The sequence below is a fragment of the Heliconius melpomene genome, chromosome 7 (genome assembly GCF_056956725.1).
Source record: "Heliconius melpomene rosina isolate 202511_hmr_F chromosome 7, ASM5695672v1, whole genome shotgun sequence".
Classification (NCBI taxonomy): Eukaryota; Metazoa; Arthropoda; class Insecta; order Lepidoptera; family Nymphalidae; genus Heliconius; species Heliconius melpomene.
The window spans coordinates 3,762,372-3,787,339 of record NC_140395.1 but is presented as its reverse complement, the minus strand read 5'-3'; the positions used below and the strand labels follow the sequence as shown (position 1 = coordinate 3,787,339).

The 24,968-nt window shown below is 32.2% G+C and overlaps 2 protein-coding genes across 4 annotated transcripts in view; both read right to left on the bottom strand.

The window, feature by feature from the left end:
- Positions 1 to 254: 254 nt before the first annotated feature.
- On the bottom strand, positions 255 to 5,131 carry LOC146537381 (uncharacterized). Its single transcript, XM_085188180.1, has 7 exons — positions 4,937 to 5,131; positions 3,176 to 3,373; positions 2,377 to 2,700; positions 1,980 to 2,282; positions 1,273 to 1,596; positions 444 to 743; positions 255 to 278 (listed from the first exon to the last, which is right to left on the bottom strand). The coding sequence occupies exons 1-7, from the start codon at positions 5,129 to 5,131 to the stop codon at positions 255 to 257; spliced, it is 1,668 nt and encodes a 555-aa protein (XP_085044306.1).
- Positions 5,132 to 18,452: 13,321 nt separating this feature from the next.
- AhcyL1 (Adenosylhomocysteinase like 1) overlaps positions 18,453 to 24,968 on the bottom strand; it is a 33,526-nt gene continuing 27,010 nt past the window's right edge. For all 3 annotated transcript variants that reach the window (XM_085187697.1, XM_085187699.1, XM_085187698.1), the window contains 8 exons: positions 24,541 to 24,679; positions 23,899 to 24,069; positions 23,550 to 23,682; positions 23,238 to 23,364; positions 22,795 to 22,872; positions 22,308 to 22,487; positions 20,901 to 21,068; positions 18,453 to 20,473 (listed from right to left, as the gene is read on the bottom strand). In XM_085187697.1, the coding sequence (XP_085043823.1) occupies positions 20,315 to 20,473; positions 20,901 to 21,068; positions 22,308 to 22,487; positions 22,795 to 22,872; positions 23,238 to 23,364; positions 23,550 to 23,682; positions 23,899 to 24,069; positions 24,541 to 24,679 (1,155 nt within the window). In that variant the 3' untranslated portion in view covers positions 18,453 to 20,314. The remainder of the gene's footprint in view (positions 20,474 to 20,900; positions 21,069 to 22,307; positions 22,488 to 22,794; positions 22,873 to 23,237; positions 23,365 to 23,549; positions 23,683 to 23,898; positions 24,070 to 24,540; positions 24,680 to 24,968) is intronic.

Genomic DNA, 24,968 nt, shown 5'->3' with positions numbered 1-24,968 from the left:
ACGTTATTGATACTAATATTGACAAATGCTTACAAGTAGACATTTAAGGTCTTGATTTTTTTCGACCCTGGCAATTTTATGAACTCGTACTAGGAAGTCCTGGTATTGAATTTTGCAAAGACGCCTTATCTCTACCAAAAACTACTGAACCGATGTTAAATAGGTTGTAATAAGTCGTATTTATTTTACAAAACAATTGAAAGACGTTATTAGAATAACGATATTATAATACTAACATTTTTAAAATGATAATATCACAAGTCACTATGATGAGTACGCTGTAAATATGACACATGAGAAAACGAAAGTAATTTAGTGTATTATATAAATAAGTAGGTGTGTCGCTAGTATAAAATATATGTCGAAAGAAAATTTCGTACATGTCGGATAGATAATCTTTTTTTTTAAATCGATTACAAGCTAAAAATAAAATAATTTCGTACCTGTAGTTTTGGATCAAAATATAGTCCAGGATTGCAATTACGTTCAACTTTTTGTCCATGTACACAATAATAAAATTTATTACAGTCAGTTTCATGTGGAAGTAGGTGATGAATATGGAAATCTGACGGACACCCGTTTGGTAAAGTTTCAAAATCTGGTTGATTATCGGTTTCACCTTCAGTGCTTGTTTCAATAGTAGTAAATCTTTCAGTACTTATTCCAGCAGTACTTTTAGTACTTCCTTCAGTAGTTTTTTCGGTGTTTATTTTGCAGTCAACGTTATGCGGCCAATCACAAACCTAGAATATATAATTATTTTAATTACTTAACATCTTTCAACATCTTAACTGGCTTATGTAGGACCAATGCGCTATTTTTCTTCGTCCGCACCAGCTGAAAGTATCAGCAGGTGCAGACGAAGTAAACTATTGTGGCAAGAAATCTATGTCCCTTCTGCTGGTAATTACTTCATCTGTTTGTTAGAGTTTGGCAGTGTCAAAAATGTATATTAACTTATGACCAAAATTATAGATATTTCCCATCAAAACAGCACTGTCAGTTGTAAATTGCCAGCTGTTAGGGTATTGGAGTGAGCGGCACCGTGGTATAAAATGAGGACGCTTCAGCAAGCGTACTGAAAAGCGTTTTCCAAATAGTTAGGATTATGACGTACGCAAAGTTTCTGGCAACGATCAAAAGCCAAGATCCAAAGGTCAAGCTCAATGGCGTGACATTCCAATTTAAGACCTGTAGCCACTGGTGGATTAAGATAGATGGATGATGACAATAATATTTATAGCGATGATTATGTAAAATAATATTACAAACCTGTATTTCGAAATTAAATAATGTCCCAGGAGCACAATTCTCTTCAACTTTTCTTCCATGTACACAATTATAAAATTTACTACAGTCAGTTTCATGAGGAAGAAGGTGATGTATATGAAAATCGGCCGGGCATCCATTTGGTAAAGTTTCAAAGTCTGGTTTATTATCAGGTTGAGCTTCAGTAATTGTTTCAGTAACAGTGCTTATTTCAGTATTTATTCCAGCGGTACTTCCAGTACTTCCTTCAGTGCTCCTTTCAGTAGTGATTTGAGTAGTTTTTTCAGTATTTACAGAACACTCAACATTACGAGGCCAATCACAGACCTGGTATAAAAATAATTTAAATTTCATTGATTAATTTATCAGGCAGCCTGTAATGACAAATACTGTCTTTCCAGCATATGTAAACAAATAATATTAAAAAAAAATATTATTTACATAAAAAAAAGAAAAAAATGCTTTGATTCAATTTAATTATTGATAATTAATAATATTTCAATAAACTGTATGAACGCTAAGTGTCATCCAGTACTATAAGGTAAAAAAATATGTTTTAATTTGGGTGGCTCCACAAAAAGTATTTTAACTAATAGTACGAAATGGTAAAATATTCCCTGAGTTACAACCACAAACTCGAAGCAACAAGCTGTTAGATATTTGGTACATTGGCGCATGATAGTGTACAAGAAATTAAAAACATTGCAAACCTGTATTTTGAAATTAAATAATGTTCCAGGAGGACAACTCTCTTCAACTTTTCTTCCATGTACACAATTATAAAATTTACTACAGTCACTTTCGTGAGGAAGTAGGTGATGTATATGAAAATCTGATGGACATCCATTTGGTAAAGTTTCAGGTTGAGCTTCAGTGCTTACAGAAGTAGTGCTTCTTTCAGTACTTACTCCAGCAGTGCTTTTAATACTTCCATCAGTACTCCTTTCAGTACTTCCTTGTGTAGTTAATTCAGTATTTACTGAACACTCGACGTTATAGGGCCAATCACAAACCTGGAAGAAAATATATTTAAATATTATTAACTGATTTATCAGGCAATCTATAACGACAAACGTTTATCAATCAGTATAAAAACATATTATAAACCTGTTTTTTATAATGAAATAATGTCCCAGGAGCACAATTCTCTTCAACTTTTCTTCCATGTACACAATAATAAAATTTACTACAGTCAGTTTCATGAGGAAGTAAGTGATGTATATGGAAATCTGACGGACATCCGTTTGGTAAAGTTTCGAAGTCTGGTTGGTTATTATCTTCAGTTTCTTTTTCGGTGATTCCTGCAGTGCTTCCTTCGGTACTTTTTTCAGTAGATTTTTCGGTGGATCTTTCTGTAGTTCTCGTGGTACTTCCTTCAGTACTCACTTCATTGCTGCTTTTACAATCAACATTTTGTGGAGAGTCGCAATCCTGAAATAAAAAAAATAATATATGTTTAACATAAGCATTTTGTGGAGATGGTGAGAAGAAGCTTATTAAATTCTATTTGTCTAATTAGCTTCACGCTCTATCTCATGAATGTCAAGGTAAGTAATTTTCGAGACATTACTGGTTTAGTGGCGAAATTCAACGATACACTTTGTCTTGTTGCCAGAGAGAGAAAAAGAAAATAAGTCCTTATAAACTGATAACCGTCGCTTACAGCGATGTCACGTTATGACGTGATATCGCTGTAAGACGATGGCCTATACGTATTTTCCCCACATAGCAAGGCGGGCAGAGAAAACATATAGTAGACTTTGTCCCAGACTTTCCCCGTGACTTTCGACTTATTATTGAGTGGTGAAACTTAATGCAAATGAAAATAATTTAAATATCATAAATCCCCCGAATTTGTAAAATTTATATGTGATAGCTTAGAACATATATATTTTAATTATTATACCTGTTTTTGTTCATTAAACAGCATGTCATTAAAACATCTCCTGTCTAGTTTCATGCCGAACACACATTCGTAGTACCGGCCACAATCGCTCTCGTGGGGCAAGAATCGGCGTACTTGAAAATCCGCTGGACAACCATTGGGCAAAACTTGTACGACTTCCTTTTGCGAGCATTTTACATTAGCTGGCCAATCACAGCGCTGAAACGTAATAAATAACATATAAATAACAACTAAATAACTTACATTAATAAAAAATAAATAACATGTAAAGACACCTGGCGATTATCCATGTCCTAATTTTAAAAATATCTTAAGTTAAACTAAAAAAAAAAATATTTTTTTGTTATGAAAGTATAGCTAATCTCAAGCCATATATGTAGGTATATAATATATCAAATTTTATAGTCTGTGCGAATGTATGTTTGTTTTATCATGCAAAAAACACTGAAACAATTTAGATGGAATTTTATAGTAATAAAGCTTATTTTTTAGAATTTTTATTAAATTTAAAATCATAAATATTCTACAACTAATTTATGCATACGAGTATAATAAAACCGCAAAAATAATTTGCCTGTACATTGAGTAATATTAGTACTTAACGCTCTATCCCTCATGTAATAGTTGCGTTCCGATACTCAACAAACACCGTCTCGAAAATTGAACGCAGCGGAACGAAGGAATCGCTAGGTTCCCTATTATAGGTTCCCTATTATAGGTTCCCTATAATTCAATGCCTACTCTGCTAAATGCGGGATAAGCGTGAAGCTTCTACAAGTTCTTCTAAACCAACCAAACCTTCCCTTGAAATAATAAGGAGATTTTAAATATTATATTATTTACACTAATTACAATGTAGATAAAACAAAATTTAATGATAAGAATCTGCCTCATTGTTCGGTGTTTTTGTTACATCCTTTGTAACCAAATTATAATACCTTAGATTTTTTAACTTTAGATTCGATTTCTTGATAAGATTAAGAAATATCTTTAAAATGTATCGACGTTTCTGCGTGTAATGTGCAAGATAATGTGTTTGTACAATAAATATTGATTTTGATACATTAGTTTATGGGGGATGATCGATTTATTTAATTTATTTAACATTTTTTTTACAGCTTCATACTGTATCCCGCACACAGCAGGGTAAGCAGAGGAAACAGTGTTAAAACACTCCGTTCCCCACTTTCTGCCGAATTCTGGAGGCATTGCGTGTTTGTGCTTTTATTGCTGATAAATTAAATACATATTTTATATTTATTATACTGTCAAAACTTGGTGCTTGGGTCCAAGTTCTAAAAGTAAGTTAGTAAGTTCTTTCCTTTTAAGTAATTTTCCAATTAAAATCTCCAAATTTAACTGACCATTGTTGTTGTTCGAGGGCATTCAACAGTGTTAGACCAGTCCAGACCAGTCTAGTGTGTTATGATGTTTTGAATTCAGTCATATTCTCTCAGCGGTTTCTCTACATTTCTCAATACTTTATCGATCGTGTATTAAACTAACTAGCATTAGTATTTTTTTTGCCAAACGAGACGAAAAAATATCGTTTTGAAATCGATCCTACGAAAAATACGGCTACATTTGAATTTTTATACGCAATATCAGTATTTTAAATACTAAAGTTGTAAACAATGCATCAAGCAGATCCAAGTTTGCAATTAGTAATAGAACTGGAACTAATTAGAAAACGACAGGACAGGTTTAACTATAGTTAATTTTTTTTATTTAAATAATTAGAAGAATTTGAACAAATCTTACCTGTTTTCTTTCATCAAAGTGGGTTCCACCCGCACAATCCCTAATAACTTTGCGTCCATGGACGCACTGGTAGTACTTGGCGCAGTCAGTCTCATGAGGCAGGAGCATTTCGATATGGGAGTTCGACGGACACCCATTGGGCAAAGTGCTTGCCCAACCGTAGCCGAGCAGCAGAAGGAATATAAGTATTGTCATATCTAAAATACATAAATATATAATACTTCATTTTAATATACTTTTTAATTTAGATAAATTAAATTTGTTTGGTTTTTTTCATTTTAGAAACAAAATTTTAGACATTTTTTTGGGAATTTGTTAGATTTTTTTTATATTTTTTACAATTCCATTCCAAAATAAGGATCCGAGGTGTGCGTTCGAATGCCGTTATATCCCGCAGATATCAGGGTAAGTACAGTAAACCTGGGAACCTAATTCTCATTAACGCACTGCAGTGCCATAGCCCACAATCTCAATAGATTTCTTTACATATCTTCCATGTACAGACATTGCGTTTTTAGCTTTTGTTTTTAGCTCAAGAAAAGATATTGAGACATCACTATACAAAAGAGTGAATAGCTAAAAGTAATGAGACATCACTATTTAAAAACATTTTCGCCTTGATATTATCTCTAATTATAAAATTTCTTTGAATCAAACACTACGTCATGTACCTATTATGATAATGTTTTGTACTTACATTAATTTCGTTGTTTTATTACAAGATTGTTTATCAATAGATCTACATCGTTTGAGTTTTAGTTAATACATTAGTATAGTAAATTATATGTTTTCTTTTTTCATATGATAATGTGCGATGGCTTTCAAAATATGTATATAATATGAATATTGTACTAATTGAAAGAAATTACAAAGGGAATGGAAGATCTGCCTAAATCGAAAGTTATTAGAATAAGCTAGAACTATATCTAGGAATTATGTTTTGTAGAGGTAAGGCATACTGCTACCGGTAACAGGATTAACGGTACCTACCAGGAATAAAGCGTGAAGCTAAAAAAATTGTAATTTTCGTATTTTCTCATATTTTAAATGTTTGTTGGGCAAAGAGCTCTTAGTTTTCTTAGTGGGTACAATTTTAAATTGTAGAAAAAAGGACCCGCATACCACAGAGTAGGCAACGGAAAACCGAGAACCTATTGTTGAGATATTCCGTTTCCCACTTTCCGCTGAGTTTTGTAATGTGTGGGGTACAGAAGGAACACAAAAATTAAACCTAAAAATGGAGAACGGAGTCGTAACACTAAGTGCCCTGAACTATGCCAGAAAATGTGTCAAGTAGTTTTGTAGTTTCAAGTTTACAACTTCGATATAAACTTTAAGAGCTTAACTCTAAACACAATGAGTACTGATTAAATTTTTTAAAATAATACTTAATATCTAAGTATATTAAAATAATGTAATTAGAAAAACATATCTAATTTGTGATAACTACCATAGATTAATAATTATTAAATAATCCAATAAGCAAATATATTACTTAATAATCAAGTCAATTTAAATTAAAATTTTCGCTTTTTCATCTGTAAGCTCCACCCACAATGTAAGCAGCCATTAGTATTTGACACATAAGTCATATGTATAACGTCATTCAAATATCGCCTTTCTTGTTACCAAAGCGAGGAAATGAAAATAATTAATAATTTATTACATTGAGTGGGAACCGAACCCACAACCATCATTTGTCTCACATGCTTATATTATTACGACACAATCCTAATTTAAATTTAAATGATATTAGCAAAGAGCCTGAGAACACGAGCTTTTGCGCCACTACTAACTGCGAATTTCACATTTTGTTTTATCGGAACTATAAAAATGAACATAAATATTTAAAATATCACAAGTATGACATATAAAGTTAATATGTATATCTACTCTAGCATTTTTCGATTTGTTTATGTACGTGTACGAACAAGTATGCAGGAAAAGACGTTTGCGTTTTCGAACACATTTAATTGTTATATATTTATTTTCGTATACTATTATTATTTTTAATAAACTTCTTACTACAAATTACTACAAGGTTCTTATATATTGCAATGTATATACCTAAAGTTATCTATAAGAGATCTCTAATAGTGATATTCCTACAAGTGGTTTTTTTTCTGTCCCATAGTTGGGCAAAGGCTTCTCTCCATTTTTTCCACTCTGGTCGCTCGTCTCGCCATCTCCGTTTTGGTCTGCCAATTCTCCTTTTAGAGTTCAGAATACGACTGGTACAAAATTTCGCCTAAGATTCAAGTGTATTATTGCTTTTTTTTATTTTACTTGCTATTTGTATTTAACGTACGTAATTTATCTATCTATTTTACGGTAAAGTAAAGTTTTTCACATGTTCTTCACATTCTTCACATGTGTATGAAACACTATATATTTGAGTGTCGGCATTCAACATAGCGCTGTGTCTTCACTATTGCACCACAATAAAGCAAATTATTTTCGCAGTTTTCGCTATAGTATCGTTTAATCTTTTTTCTAGGTATCAGACAGCATGGCGGCGACGATACCATCAAATTGTAAATTTATAAATAATTAAATGACACTGATTATGTCTTTGTTTATCTTACCCCAGCATTTAGTCAGGGTCTACCTTCCTTAACTTAGTCCACTTTAGATGGTCTTCAATATCCTCGAAGGTTTCAAGTCTTGCATCACGACATCCAGCTATAGCGTCTAAGTTTAACAACAGTAACAACAAGCATAGCAAGACACTTCCTAGGCCGTCATCCAACGTGGGTATATACATTACAATAAGCTCGTTACCCTGAGCTTTATAAATTTGTGCTTATTAACAGGAGTTTATAATTCAGGCAAAAGCCTTTTCTAACATTTTTTATTATTTTCTAAACCTAGCAATCATTCTCAAGTTGAAAACTGCTGTTAATTTTATTTCATCTTCACATCTTCTGTGATCTTTCTCTATTCCTTTTAGGTATCAAACGTTAACAATTTGGATCTATTTTTCCTATTTACTTCTTAGCCCGCTCGACCTCCACTTTAGTTAGTCTGTTTTTGTAAGGATGTGTTACTTGGGTGTTGGTTGTTATAGATGTGTTTTTTATTCTGTCTTGTTTTCTGATACTCATCAAGTTCTTTTTCATGGCCTTTTCAGTGACAGTATCCGAGCATGTCTCTATGGTGGTTTGAAATCCACTAGGTTTCACATCAACAGGTAAAATAAGGCAAATACAGGTTAAGCACTTTCCGCTTGATTGCTGTATAGAATTTGGTGTATTTCACAATTTTAAATGAGGCCGTCTTGGCGCAGCGGCACAAGGGTGTGACTGTAACGCGACGACTTGTGGGTTCGATTCCCACTCGAGGAAATAAAATATTTATTTACATTTATATTTTCTTCGCTCTGCTGTTGAGGCAAAGAGCGGCGTTGACTTCCGCCACTCAACACGCAATGCCTCCAGAATTCGAAGTGGGGAACGGAGTGTCTTAACACTAAGTTCCTGCCTATCCTGCTGTATGCGGGATACAACGTGAAGCGCTGATTTTTTTTCATAATTTCCTTCAGCGACAAGTGTCTTTCCAACTATAAGCTAATCGTTTTTTGATTACCTTGGTAGTTTGGTCTGTGTAAGATATGATTTTCCCAAGATAAGTGCAACTAAAAATTATTTAAAAAAATTGCGACAGTCTTTTGTTTATTAATTTAGTATGTTTTTTTTCTTTCCATCTATATATACGAGTATATTTACTAACTATTAAATACGCAGTGCCAGTGATAAACAATATTATTTAAATACTTAAAAAACATACCATTATTGTACTATAAGAGATTCTCTAAGCTTAAATATACCAAACGGAGAAGCGAGTCATTCTTAACACAAGTATCCTTGATTACTTACTGGGAAGTCTCAGCGACTCAACTTGTAAAAAAAACTATGAAGATAAAGCTATTTTTATTTAAAAAAAAAAGAGAACATTTGCTTCAACCAGAAATTGAACTGCACACCTACGACTCAGTAACTAATATACAAAAACAAATAATTTACGTTGCAAATATGATTAATTCATGTTATCTATCAAAATGTATACAGTACGAGTACATAATTAAAACACCTTGTACATACAAGTTGTAACATTACACACTTAAGATTAAAATCGTTGATAAGATTTATATTTAAAAAATTCGTAGAAACAATAAATATGATTTAATAACAAAATAATATTATACCTACAGATACTTATCATTGAGGTCGTCAAGGCGCAACAGCACAAGTAAACGCGAAAGTTGCAGGTTCTATTCCCACTCATGTGAATGAAACATTCTATATGTTCATTTCCTCGTAGGAAAGCAATTGCTTGCTAAAAGTACGGGACGGAAGTCTAGGATGGAAACGAAGTCTTAACCCTTTGTATGATCGTGTGACATTACTGTAACAAACCGATCAACTCCTTATAAAATCTCAAATTGATGTTTTATTTACTTTTAATTCAATGTGTCTTATCCGTTACGAACCTATCATTACATTTTAGTATAATATTTGACAACTAAATGTTGTTACAAGTAGTGAAATAAAATCGAACTTCAGTTGCCGCCGATTTGGAACACACGTTAACAACCAAATATTTAAAAATAAAAAAAAAATACAAAAACATGTCTAAATACAAAAGATTTTTGTGAATAAACAGGTAAGTATATATTGATTCCTATATTATATTTGTGTATCATAATATTTGATAATTGATGGTAAAATTTTAAATTTTCTGTATGTACCATTTCTGTCACATTGTGTTATTATGTTCATATAGTGCAGTACATTGATCTTTTGTCTTTTCGACAGGATGGCTTCCCAAAATCTCATAGATGACAAAATTACGGAGATTCTCTTCAACTATGAGGATAGTGAAGATGGTTTCGAAGATGATGATAGAATTGTAGATCCAGATTTCGTTTCGAATCTAGAAATCTCATTTGAAGAAACTCTGAAGTTGGATATCGACAATATTATTGAAAATATAGAGTACGATGCTATTGTTTCCCAGCAACTAGCCATTATTACAACACCTTCGCAGCCAGAAAATTCTTCACGTCGTCAAAATAGAGAAAAACTGGATATTACATGGAGAAAGAGGGACTTAAACTAAATGAGCAACAACTCCGATTTACGGGCGATAATGTTGCTTCCGTAAGAATTTTTAGAGCTTAATACTCTTTTTCAGTTCTATAACGAATTATTTCCTTAATCTCTATAAGTTCTATAGCCAAGATTACTAATAAAACACATCTTTATATTGTTCAGAAAGATCTAAATATTTATTTTCGTGCCACGGAGACGGTTATTCAACAAGACATTGGGCTGCTGTATATTATGTCGTTAGTACATCTTCCTAGAGTTTCGAAGCGCTGACCAGGATTGACTCTTCAAGATTAGACCTGTCGTTGAAATACTGAATAATACGAGTCAAAAAGTGCCTTTAGAGAAATATTAGAACGGTACGTCGTCGCATATATCGCATACCTAATTGCAAACTGCCCGCTGACAATGACATCTCAAAAAAAGAACATGGGTATTCTGTAGAATATGTTGGCAGCATCAGCGTTGCCTGGAAAGATAACAAAGTAGTCACGCGTTCATTAATGATAATGAACTGCCGAAGACCCAAGTTTCCAGATACGGTAAAATGAAAAAAAAGAAATGTGAGACCATTGTGAGACCAAGCAAAAATTAAGAATGCCCAAGATTTCTGACGTTCTGATGTTCTGGAGTGTCACAAAAAGTTTGTGAAACATATGGCGTAGCATTATGTTATTATGCGTAGAAAAAGCGCGGCGCTGAGTTCTGCCACTCAACACGCAATGCCTCTAGAATTCGGCAGAAAGTCATCGCATCTGGCGGAAGATAGTGGGGAACGGAATGACTTAACACTAGGTTCTCTCTGCCTACCCTTCTCTGTGCAGGATATAGCATGAAGCTGGTTTTATTTTGTTACAATAAGCAAAATAAATGTTTTAAAACTTTTCACAAATCTTAGTTCTATTATGCCTTTATAAGACAGTGTGACATATCTGTAACACTCCCTTTATTTTAATTTCCTAGGTATATAAATCAAATTTCGCAAAAATTAAAAAATATGGGTTTTTTTATTTATTAAAACACATCTGAAAAACATCATTTAAGTAAAAAAAACGTCATTGATATACAAAGGGTTAACACTAGGTTCCCAAATTCCCTCTCCCTAATAGAAAACTTTCATTTCATTTTATCAGCTTCACGTTATATCCCGCACACAGCAGGGTTGGTAAATGAAACCTGGTGTTAAAACTCTCCATTGCCCACTTTCCCTGCTGAATTTTGGAGGCATTGCGTGTTAAATGAAAATATAAATTTAAATAAATACATCGAACTCACAACTCGTCGCTGTTAAAAAACTTCACTATATTCTTCATTATAGCATAGGCCTTTTATTCTTCATTTTATTCTATTCTAGTATAGTGAGTTAGGCTTCTATTAAAGCTAGAGCTAAACGAATTACAGCTGGTTGCATTTAATATGCCATTTATTTTTATCTGAATTTAATCGTTGGAACCGTCGTGTTAACACTAGTTTCTACGTTACATACTCTTATTATTAAGTGTTTTACACTTACAGCGTAAATCTAACTACTTATTCTAAGATTTAAGTATTGGGAATTTAACTATTATTTAATAGTTAAATTCGTTTACATACGTCATGAGTAGGCTCTCTCATCCGGTATTATTTATAGACTTTTGTATACTAAGGAACGTAGTGTGAAGACACTCCATTCAGATTAAAGCTCTTTCGTTCTCCAAATTTTCCTAAGAATAAGGAAATTTAAATGTTAAATTGCTCCATGGAGCGGGCTAAGCTCGGTGTATCTCTTAAGGATAGAATCCAAAATGAGGAAATTCGGAGGAGAACCAGAGTTACCGACGTAGCTCAAAGAATTGGTAAGCTGAAGTGGCAATGGGCGGGGCATATCTGTCGTAGAGCGGACGGCCGCTGTGGCAGACGTGGGACGACCCCTTACGAGATGGATCGACGATATAAAGAGGTTGGCGGGAAGCGGATGGGTCCGAAGAGCTGAGGATCGAGTGTGGTGGGGAGAATTGGGGAAGGCCTATATCCAACAGTGGACAAAAGATGGCTGTTGATGATGAAATATTTTGTACGTGTGGGAGTTGAACCCAAAACCGTAGAATTACAGTCACACCCTTATGCCCCTGGGCCCCGAAGGCATCAGTGTTCTTCCACTTGTACCGAATAAATATATATATGTATATTTAAATGAATGATTAAAACTTACAATAATAATTAGATAAATATTCGCAGGCTTAGTTGCAAAATTCAAAGGTGTCCGAAAAGATAACGCAATGGGCGGCACGTACTAAAAATTAAGATTATCAAAGAGATTGCATGTATGTATGTACGAGTATGTTTCATGCTTCAGAAATGCCTATAGTATCAGAATGGAAAATCGATATTAATGTCGTTTGTTATTTGAAAAATGTTATTCTGAGGTTATAACCACTTTTTATCCGATTTCGAGACATTACGCATAAGTCGACACCACGACGCGTATGGAAAAATACATATATTATAAGATTTTACCATATATATTTACTTTGACTATTTTCATGCCTTTGGTAAGAGTTAGATAAAGCGTAAAGTTTCTCAACCAAGCTTACAGTGTCTCTATTTTTTATTGTAGCTTCACACAGTGCCCACACATGGCAGGGTGGGCAAAGGGAACCGGGGAACCTAGTGTTAGATTCCGTTCTCCATTAAGAGTTTTCCGTTCCCCACTTTCTGCCGAATTCTTGAGACATTACGTATTGAGTGGCAGTGCTTAACGCCGCGCTTTGCCTCCTGACTAGAGCAAGGAAATGAAAATATTAAATTTTTCATTCCTTCGAGTAGAAATGAAGCAACGGCCGTCGCGTTTACCTAAATATAAACTCTACTAATTTTGAAAACTACACCTTAGTGAAAAATACTCTAGCTTTATTTAGCCTTAGCTAAAGTCATTTCGATCTGTTTTTCTATGGAAAAATATCCTACAGATTTTAAATACGTGGACAATTTCAAGCAAAAACGATGCATAATATGTTCGTATCTTGTGATTTTGTTAATTTAGAAGCTTAATTTTTTTAGATCCCGAATATATAATATTAATTTCAGCTTGAGATTGAGAGGATTTAGAGATCTTGACAGACGACTCTAAAAAGGAGCTTAACATTTTTCCGCCCAACATACTATCCGCTGAATTTTCTATATAATGCGTGTTGAGTGGGGAAAGTTAACGTTGCTATTTGTCTACCACAGGCTGGAAATGAATGAAAATGAATGAATGATTGAATGAAAATTAAATTAAATTAACAATTCACGCGAGTGGAGATCGAACTCAAATTCGTTGTGCTCGTCACTGGATGTCACACTATCTGATGGCGCCTTGGTTTTTTTTTAAATACCAGAAATTGCAAGGACTAAAAAGATATCTAGATACGTATACACTGCCACCTTGAACTCGGCCTTTAGAGGCAATAATATCAAGCAATTTTTGATTAAAAATACGTAACGATTTTTCCACGACACGGATTATAATTGTATGAAAATAATCTTTTTAATCCCCAAAATAATTTATCTATGATATTAAATGGATAATAACCTCGTCAACAGAAACATGTAGTGATTTATACCATGTTTTTTTAATTTCACACTGTCTCAGCATATAGCCGGAGTTTTAAGACACTCCATTCTCCATGCCCTACTCAATGTTCGGGCACCTATTTGGCCACCTACTCTCGCCCCTTTCTCCTGGTGACGCTGTAAAGACCGACCCAGGTCAAAAGCAGTTTACCGTTTCAAAAAAAAGTTAAACGAGGCAGTTTAACTTTGAGAAGCTAAGTATTGTTATTGTCATAACTTGTTTTTGAAAAACTATAACCGGTTCCAATTTCTAACAATATAAACACTTTTTACTACTAAATTTTGCATACGTGCTTAGAAAGGTTTTTAAATTCTTTCTAATAGATTTTTTTTAGCTTCCTATAAGTGTGTCTTAAGGCTAGATTTCTTCTGCCTACTCTACTTTTTTAATTTATTAGCTAGTCTATATATTTTTTTATCTGATCTAAGCCTAGTAGATATTTAGAACTAAGTTAAACAGTAAATAACACATAACTATCTTTTGGTTAAGTTTATATTGACCACCACCCAAGAGCATTAGCCAATACACGGCCTGTGCTAGAATAGCTTTATAATGTCTAAACATATGTACTCCTCAAAAATTGTTTGATAATAATTGACTGGTGAAAAATTAAAACACTTTGACATTTTTTTATGATTCAAGTACATTTTTTAAAAAGTGGCCTATGAGTCTTAAAAAATTTTCAAAAATTATTTAACACAAATACCAGCAAATTTTAGTATGACTTCAGGAAAAAATCACCAGTATTTTTTTTGCTACAGCCCCTGAAAGTACTTATTATTAAAATTTATTTAAAGAAACGATTTTTATTTTGATGTTCTTTAAAAAATACATGATTTGATACTTATAAATGATACAAGATTATATGATACAAGAAGCCTAATTTTGGGCTATGTTGAAAAAACACCACGATCGCAGACCCAACAGTCTGGTTGTATTAGCCAATTTTCCTCATGAATCCGAGTTTTTCCAAAAAAACACAAATTCCCAAATATCTGTTGAACCACTGATAATCGCTGAAAATACATGAGAATGAAACGGACTTGCTCCAAAACGGACACCTCTTAAGACAAATATAGATAATAATTATATTTTCTTGTTTCCGTATAACACTATTATCAACAAGGTCAAAGCCTCTATACAAAATACATATTATAGATATATTGATATGTACACAACTATAAAGTTATCCTAAACCTTGGGATCAAGTCAGCTAAGTTCCAAATTTTTGTACGAGAATTTTCATGGAAATATAGGATTTCAGTTTGTACATAATTGTAATTATGCGAATATCACTTTAAAGTCCATATTTATAAATCTCTCTCAACTCTGAGATCCATCTTGAGATTCTGTTTTTATTTATACAGTACCTATGAAGTAGTAGTATCTATGAAGATCTCAATATAGATCTCAATAGAACGACTGAGATCGCGTTCTTGAGTTGATAATAATTTATAAATACGGGCGTTAATCATAATTAAATATTAACTTCTACTTGCAATTCACACCATGGTGGATTTAAAAAAAAATTACCTAAGGGTTTTGTATAACACATTTTAAATGCTTTAAACACTGGCCATACACTGGCCATATATTGGGTTACATTGGAAAATACAGTCCTTGATATATATATACATATTAAGATTTTAATGAAAATGATCCGAATAACTTACCAAAACATTAATTAATACAAAAATTTCTTTCTCTATTCTCTTTTCACTCACTATGTCCACATCACACCACTTTCGTAACTGCCGTAAATAATGTAACCTCACAAGTATAAATTATATCGAATCTGTGATTTTTGCTCAAGATATGGAGTATACGACACATGTTAATTTCGTTAATTAATATCTATTGATTATTTATATATTTTTCTTTGATAACACTACAGTGTATATACCTAAAGTATAAGTGTTTGACGAAAATTCTTATCATTTGTTGTATGTATCATTTGTTGCCTGTAGCTAGCTAGGTATTTAGAAAATTTCCAAAATATTCGTGACAATGTAATTTTATTTCAAAACTATTTATTATAGAATTCTGTAAAATGATTTTATTACAAAAATTGAAAACAATATTAAGGGGGAATCCCCAAACATGTTGCCGAAACCGAGACTGATTGTTTCAAAGTAAAATATTGTTTAAATGAAAAACACACAAGAGTCCATCCATATACATAAATTATACACTTAGTAGACTGAAATATGGAACTAACTCCTCAGCTCTTCATTTCTTATATTTACGAGACAAACTTTTTAAGATAAGTATGTTTGCACTTTGCAGTATAACACCTAAACTTCAAGAATAATAAGCTAACCACTACAATGTAATCCAAGATATGGAAAATATTTTTCACTGAATAGCAACCTCGTTTCGTTACGCCTATTGTTACACATATGAATATCGGTAATAAATTATACACTTCAAATATAGATTGTGGGGTATTAAAAGAATTTGTTAGGTATTTAAGACTAGCTTCTGTATGTTTGTTTCTGATAAGCATCAATGGGGTAGCGGCTTCAAATTTTACTGATGGGAATGCTTATAAGTAGGTACATTTTAAAGCTCCGTACCTCAAGAAAACATAACACCCTTATATCACATAATCATGCGTCTGTATGTCTATCTGTATGCCAAGGTCACTTTTCTCATGAGATCATGTTCACATGATAAACCTTGGGGTATGAACGTCTGTCGTGGGGCAGGGACACAAGCTTGTAACAGTAAACGCGTCGGTTGTGGATTCGATTTTCTCCAGGGGAATGAAATATTTCTTCTCGTTCTGGTAACGAGCAAAGCGCTACGTTGAGTTTGGTTATTAAACACGCAAAATCTCGAGAATTCGGTGAAAAATGGGGAACGGAAGCGTCTTAATGAGAACGTTCGGCCGTACACAATGCATTGTTTGTACGCTTGCTGTTATACAGCAGTGAAACGTGGGTATTTCAGACGAAGAATGAAAGAAAGTTGAATGCCGTAGAAATGTGATCTCCTTGAAGGATATGAAATCAGCTTATCTGTTCGGATCCGCAATGAGATACAGAGAACGGCAAGTACTAGTCCGTATTCCTATAAGCTCGGTTATATCTTTTATGTTGCTAGCATTTTCAAAAAGCACGGGTTCCAATTCCATTTTTTGTTTTTTTCTATCATAAATGTGGAATAATACTCAAAAATGTTAAAAACTATTTCGTCATTTCACATAACTTACAAACAAAACTTTACGTTTATGTTATTATATTTAAAACTTACAATCATTTTCAAAGAAAGTGACTTAATATAATTTGATCTAACAATCTTAATATTAATGTAATCACTTAATTGTTACATGTTTGATAACAAAATATCTAGTCTTCTAGGAATAAATTATAACTCAGTTCAGTACGGTTCTTAGTTTATGGCGAGCGTGTCACATGTCACGTTGTGGAGAACACACGAGAGAGATTGTAGGGTGCAATGATTCAGTCTCACGTTTTGAACATTATTTTAATAATTTAAGACAACATTTATGTCTGTTTTGCTCGATTATATTGGTTTACAATTTATTATTACCAAACAAGAAAAAAGATACCGGTCAAGTGTTAGTCAGTCCTGAGGATTCCCGAACAATTTCAGAACTATAGGTCAACGGGGAATGTAACTTATAAAAGTTCACAAGTTAAAGCTTGTAGGCGTATACATTTAATAAAAAGAAATTCTTATATATTCTTATATAGATCTCTTTCTTCGTCTGTCTGTCAAAAGCCTTTATTTCAGGAATACTTGGATATATCAAGTTAAAATTCCAACCATATACTCAAATCTACAGTATCATGATTTCCAGAAAAAAAAATATTTACTTTAAAATAGTTAAAATATTATTTTCTATAATATAATTTATAATTAAATTTAAGCATAATTAAATGTAGCTATAGTTTTGAAGTCGGTTTTATTTTTTGGTAAAAAAACGTAGTTGTGTAAAAATTGAGTATTTTTTTTCTAAGAAACTGTTTATCAAAACGATTATCTTTTGTTTAAAAGTAGGTATATAAATGATGACATCTTTAATGTGTTTTTTTTATCATCTATACATAATATTGTTGATTCATTCCACTCCGTTGGTATGTAATAAAGCTATATAATATGTACTTAAAAAAATTAAAGACCCGCTTTTCTACATCTACTCTTGATAGTGCTATAGAATCTGCTTGGAGCTATAAATCTCACGCCGTCTGTAATTTTGTCGTCTTTGCGTTCATTACTACAACCATCGCATTCATCAAAACCCTGGGCTTCATGATACGTGTGTTCCTTTGGATCTGTACTCGCCCCGTATCCCAGGGCAATCATTACATTTTTCTCCTCTTGCCTAAAAGTAAGGTAATGTCTTTCAGGTTTTTCGTCGTTCTGATGTTTACGATACGGAGGGAGTGTACTGACTCCCGTACTGTGCACTGTGTTGTCTGTAAGTCTTTCAAGTGTCTAAATACTTATTTTTCTTTAATTTATTTTACACAAATGACAATAAATATAATATAGACAATTAGAAAATGATTTATTTATTTAAAAAAATGAATGATGTATTGCGCAAAAGTTTGTCAATAAGTCCGCCATTTTATTGCGGCATACATTTTCATTAATAACAATATTGGAGATGTAATTTCAATGTCATCAGAAGTGAAGTCGTAATACAAATTTCAGCTCAATGGTAAACTGGGTTGGTTAAAAATACAAAATTTCACATACACTAACACATGAAGTTAAATATAAATTTGTAAAAACCATTGTTTTTAACGATCACACACAGAATATATTAATAAAAAAAACTGACTTTTCAATTTCAACATTTTTTTATTATATTTAAACAACAAATGTAAACCTAAAAAAATAAAAGGCTAGTGCTAAAAGAAATTAATGATATAAAATCTTACAATCACACTATTATAAGTTAAAAAAAGTTTAAAGTAAAATAATATTTATTTCATAACGAAAATATTCGAATATCTGCGATAAAACAAAAATAACAAAATAAAATATAATACAATCTGTTTTAATATTCGATACAGCACATCACTGATACTTACTTAAATATAAAAAAACCAAGCTACGACTAAAATTTATAATTACATTTCTTAATTTTTAAAAAAGTATTTTTTATAAATAAAAAAATAATTGCGAGTTTTTATGTTATTCCATACCTTATCATAAATAATATTAGCATTTGTACGGAAAAAATAAACCATCTCTTTATATAGAATTGTAGGCAAGAGAGAAGCACAGTGTCAAGACATTCCATTCACCAAGTCGTCCGTTTAACAAAAGTTTATTTCAAATCTAAGTGAACAAAGATAAATATTTTCATATGCATTACTATCGCTTTGGTAACGAGGCAAGGCGGGCGTTGAGTTTCACATTCAATACTGAACATTGAATGCGGAACTTAACGCCCCGCCAAGTGGTCAAAAGAAGTGTCTTAACACTAGGTTCTCAGGTTCCCTCTGTCTACCCTGCTATGAGCGGGATACAGCGTGATGCTAAACAAATAAAAAAAGGGATTTAATTCACTCAATAAACAAATTTGTTTATTGATATATGCCACAAATAATATAATATTAACTAACTGACTAATTAGTCAGTTAGTTAATATTATATTATTTGTGGCATATTAAAAATATAATCCTATTCATTTAAAAATACATTTATTTAAATCCACTTGCGACTAAAAAATAATAGTACAGTAATCGCCAAAATTTTGATGTATATTTTTTTAATAAAAAAAATTAAGAGATTTAAGTACAAAAACATCAAAACACTCCCCTATAGCCTTATATAATACAGTAATACTTGCAAAACATATTTTTAATAATTATAGTGTACAATATTATAAAAATGACTAAAGCAATTTATAATATATATTTTGGTTTTTTCTCTTATAATAACATATCATAATAAAATGAAATATTTTCCTCAATAGTTATATCAAATAATAGGCAATTTTCAATTACAGTACATTTTAATATACAAAAAGAAAATAACACCAAACAATTTTAACTACAAGCATTCATTATACGGTAACTAATGTCAAATTTACCAAAAAAAAAAAAAACATTTTGTGTCATTATACATATATATTGTACAGTTGAGGGGTCTGGGCCGTCCTCAAGTTAGTTGTAGATGGCTGCGCAGATTTGAATTTAAGATTTTCCTTACTTTTATTTATTTCCTTCCCAAATGAGTAATGCAAGCAATTTTGGAAAGCCTAACTGGTTCAAGGCGACCATAGTACTGTCAATTACATATCCATTAATGTATAACCAAAAAAATGGTTATTAGTTTCAATCTCAATAATAAAATCATAATCAATATAATTATAATAATATAATACACATACATACAAATCAAAATAACACCTAGCAATCCACTACAACAAGCATTCATAATATGGTAACTGATAAAATTTTTGACCTAAAAAAATTAAAAAAAAAACTTTTAATCATTATACATACATACAGTACGGTATTGGAGTCGTGGCCACCATGTATTTATGCGTAATTGGGATTTCTCTTACTTTTTATTATTTTTTTTATCGAGCGCGAGAACCTAAGTTCATGGCGACCACGACTCGTCAACTGCACTGTGTAAGTCTAAGCTTTTCCACTAAAAAGCAGCCGATATTTCGGCCTAGATTCAAGGCTAGTATCTATAATAGTTAGGTTTGAACGGCCCTACTTTGTTGAGACCTAGATATTTAGCCTGCTCGTCCGTTAGTTCAGTCAAATGTGCATCGAAAGTGGGCAAATGTAAGCTTGCTACGTATTCGTCCATTTTCTTTGGTAGAAGGTAAACGTCAGCCTGAAAAAAAGATATGGAACATTTTTTATCATTAATTATCAATTATAAAAATATACAAAATATATTAAGTATTTAGTTGCAGAACACTACATATTGTCAGATTATACAAACGTGGACACAAAAAAAATATAAACATTTCCCGGGGCAAGAATCAAACTCCCGGTCATCGTATGCATTAAAAGAAAAGAATTTAAATAATTGTTTTTTTTATTATCTCTTTCTATTAAATATTTTGTTAAAAGTGTACTTCACGTATCTCGTTCTACACCATAAGTACGTATACATAAAAAAATGAGATTAAATCAAACATACAACCATTACTGATATCCCCTCCCCATCTTACCTTATATGGAAATCTCTTACTCTGACACATACACTCTTTCTCCCTGACACAAACACACACGAATACAAATTCTTTAACTCTCACCTTATACCGATGTTGCGGTGCATTATAAAGCTCAATAAGCGCAAGCGCCTGCGTGGCCGCCGTCACGGACACCACGAACGACGGCAGCGACGAACAGCAGAGGTTGGCAAGGCGGCCCTCGGCGAGAAGGACTATACGTTTGCCGTTACCCCATATTATGTGGTCCACCTTTTTATGAATACGGTGTATATGTATTTTTTTTAGAAAAATGCTATTTTATTACATTGATTCATGCAAAAGTGATTTTTTTTGTATATTTTACAACATATCGTATCTTTTTTTTTAATAAAATGAATGAATACCAGAAGGGAGAATCACTATCCACCCTCTAATATTCATTTAAGAGTGAACATAGTATTCATATGAACTTTAATAAGTTGTGTTAGTTATTGTGTTTTATAAACTTTTTCTATAGCGAAAATAATAGAAGTAATTCTAACAAATTAAATATATATATTATTATTAATTAAAATACACAATTAAAAGCTTCCATGCATATACATACATATATATTTTTTCTATATAATGTTTTTTTTTTATTGAAAATCTAAGTTTCACATTTTAACATATTTGAAGTGTGTTTAAGCAAGACACATTTTGCTTGAAGAGGGAAGCTACTAGAAAGTTAGTGGAAAATAATAATACAAATAAATAATATTTATACATTTAAAATGGCTGCGCGGATAAGAAGAACATGCTATATATGCCAGTTTTTTTTTAAAAACATTTACTACGTTCTGACTTACAACTGCCGGTGTGTCCAGCTTAATATAAATTATAAATATTACTTATATAATAAAATATTTACAGATTATAATGAATACATATATTTTTAAATAGAAATATTCCTTTTTTTATTACAGGTGCATATAAAAATTTGCTGTTTTGGACTGTAAGCGGTGGCTTTCTTATGTTTTTATTCCTTTCTGATTGGCAGACACAATAACAATTAAATCAAACTGTTTTGATATGGCTGAATAACTGTCGAGTTGACAGCTTATGTAATTTTTATGTTCTTTTTTCAATTATATTAAGCTCGTAATACTTTAAGTATAACTGGACTACAATAGTTGAATTAGGAAAACCTTAATTCACACTTCTAAATGTTCTAAACAATAAGATATATTTTTCTATATAATCTGTATCGATACACATACTATCTAATGTCTGAAAGATATCCTTTTCCACCACTTATTCCTTTTTTTTATGATACGTTATTATTTTATTTTTATATAAAAGTTGTGTTGTTTTCATAAAATAAACATAAAAATATAAAAAGATATAAAAAAATCATTTGTTTATTTATAGTTTTAATTATTACAAGAAAAAATTTTCATATGTAAAAAATTGGTTTTAGGAAAAATGTTTAAATTATAATGTGAACATTTTTTATATAAGCTCAATTACCTGATTTCTAACTCTCTCCCACAACAGGTCGGGGGTTCGAAGAGAGTGCACGTCGATCTCAGTGTTACTGTGCCCCATGTTGCACACGACGCAGCCGTTTTTCATTCTCTCCATATGTTCCCGTGTTACTACACCTTTATTACCAGTAGCTGTTATCACTAAGTCGACTTGACGGATTACCTTTAAAGAAAAATACTTAAATTATTTTGTTGTCTAAATAATTCTTCTTCTTATGTATAAGCTATATTACTGTAAAGTTTCATCTTAATCCGTTCAGTAGTTTACGCATAAAAGTGGAATAAAGAAATATCCACGCAAACTTTCACATTTATAAAATAAAAAAAAATGTAATATAATAAAATAAGAAATAAGATTGACATATGAGACATTTTAAGATCTGAATGTAGCTCTAACCGCATGTACAGTGGGTTACATGGAACTTATTAACGTCATGTAACATAATATAACATAATAAAATAATATTTACCTCATTTAACTTGACAACTCTAAAGCCATCCATGGCGGCTTGTAATGCGCATATTGGATCGATTTCCGTTACGTATACCTGAAAAAATATACACGTTTAATATTTAAGCTTCACGGAGACGGAGGATAGACACAAATTTAGCGTTGAGATTCTCTTCCCCCTTTCCGCACAATCTTCGAGCATTAAAATCAAACCGAAAAAAATTAACTAAACAATTCCCCTGAGTATTAATCGAACCCATTACCATCGTGTGCACACGTCGGTCTCAAAATGAAATGAAATTTTAAAACTAGAACCACTATCTTTCCATTAAAAAGAAAATTATTTTAACGAATTTAAAAAAAACAATTTAATATTTTATGAGTGTGGGTTCAAATTCAAATTTTTTTTAAAATATATTTTTTACACATACATTTTTTTAATTTAAGCAAAACAACACATACAACACATCCCAACGCCTTCAACGCTTGACAACATCCCTTGCCGACTTCGCCGTAGCCGCACACAACTAGCTGTTTACCGCCAAACATTAGATCTGTACTGCGTTTTAGAGCATCTATTATACTTTCCCTGGAAAAGATAGGAAAAAATATTTAATACTGAATTTTTTTAGCTTCACGAGAGCAGGTTAGGCAGAGGAAAACTAGAGTTAAGACACTCTTTTCCCCATCCACCACCTAATTCTAGAGAATATATTCTATTTTAATTACTTTTATAAAAGATCAATACATATCAAAATTCAAACACACACTCACCTACAAGAATAAAAATTATCAAACTTAGTTTTCGTGACCGAGTCGTTGACGTTCATAGCTGGCACACATAATTTACCAGCTTTACTTAATTGATATAGTCTGTGCACTCCCGTTTCGCTTTCTTCTACAATACCTGTAAATAAATAATATTATTAACATATAGTTTTTATATATCTTTAATGACGTTTTCGTTATCTAATAACATATTTGGTTGCCAAGTACCAGAGGGAGTGTAGCATTGGTTGTACAATATTCAACTTAATTCAACCCAAATCAATCATAAAAATGAACTTAAATTAAGCAAAATCTACTCGGTCGGATCGGTCAAAGCAAACACTAATACAAATACCTTTAATCTGTTTGAACGTATTAGGATGTTTCTTCAGCATCAGATGCGTAGCATCACCACCGTCATCTAGTATCATATTTGGTTGCCACGTCCCTGTGGGAGTGCAGCATTGGTCTATGCACCACCAGAAAGCTTCTTCGCTTTCGCCACGCCACGCGAAAATTGCGTAACCTGGAGAGCAATGGAAAACAATTAAATAGATAATTTAATAAAAATATGTATTCTTTTTTTGTTTAATTATTTTTATTCATAGACGACTATGACTGAACCCACGTTATACGTAAATTGTTTAAATTTGTAAATGTGTTAATTAAATTATAAATTAACAAAAGTTTTATTTAATTTTTACTTCTAGTTATCTATAAAGTTTAAATTACATACAAGATCAAATTTACCATTACCATGTGAAAACTATCAAGACATACCATGGTTCAATGTCATCTTTTTTTTTTAATTATATGTACCTATTATATCTTTGGAACGGAAGGTTCTTAATTGGGACAGAGCGTTTTAACACTAGGTTCCCAGGTTTCCTCTGACTACCCTGTTATGTGCGGGATAGATTATTAAAAAACATGACTAATCCCTCAAACAAAACGCGATATAACCAAGCCACGATGTTTTATCCTAATTTGTACTTACCAGCATGTGCCAAAGCTGCAGCAACTTCATTCTGTGTACTGTAAATGTTACAAGCGGCCCAACGCACAGTAGCGCCTAGAGCAGCTAATGTCTCTATTAGTACCGCAGTTTGAGCATTTATGTGTGTGCAGCCTACAATCTGGAAAACAATATTTTGTGTTTATAAAACTTTAACATGTGATTATTAGACGCGATAGTTGTAGATTCGATTCCAATCCGGGGAATATGATTAGATTTTATATATTTTCGTTTCACTACGAACACGCTACGTCTCTAATTTAAACGGGAAGCAAGGAACGGAGTGTCTAGACTACCCCGCCATGTGAAAAAAAGGGTATAGCTGATAAACAGTAAACAAAAAATAAATAAATAATGAAAAAATTAATGACACCAGTCATGGCGCAGGTTATGGGTTTGTATTAGAGGAT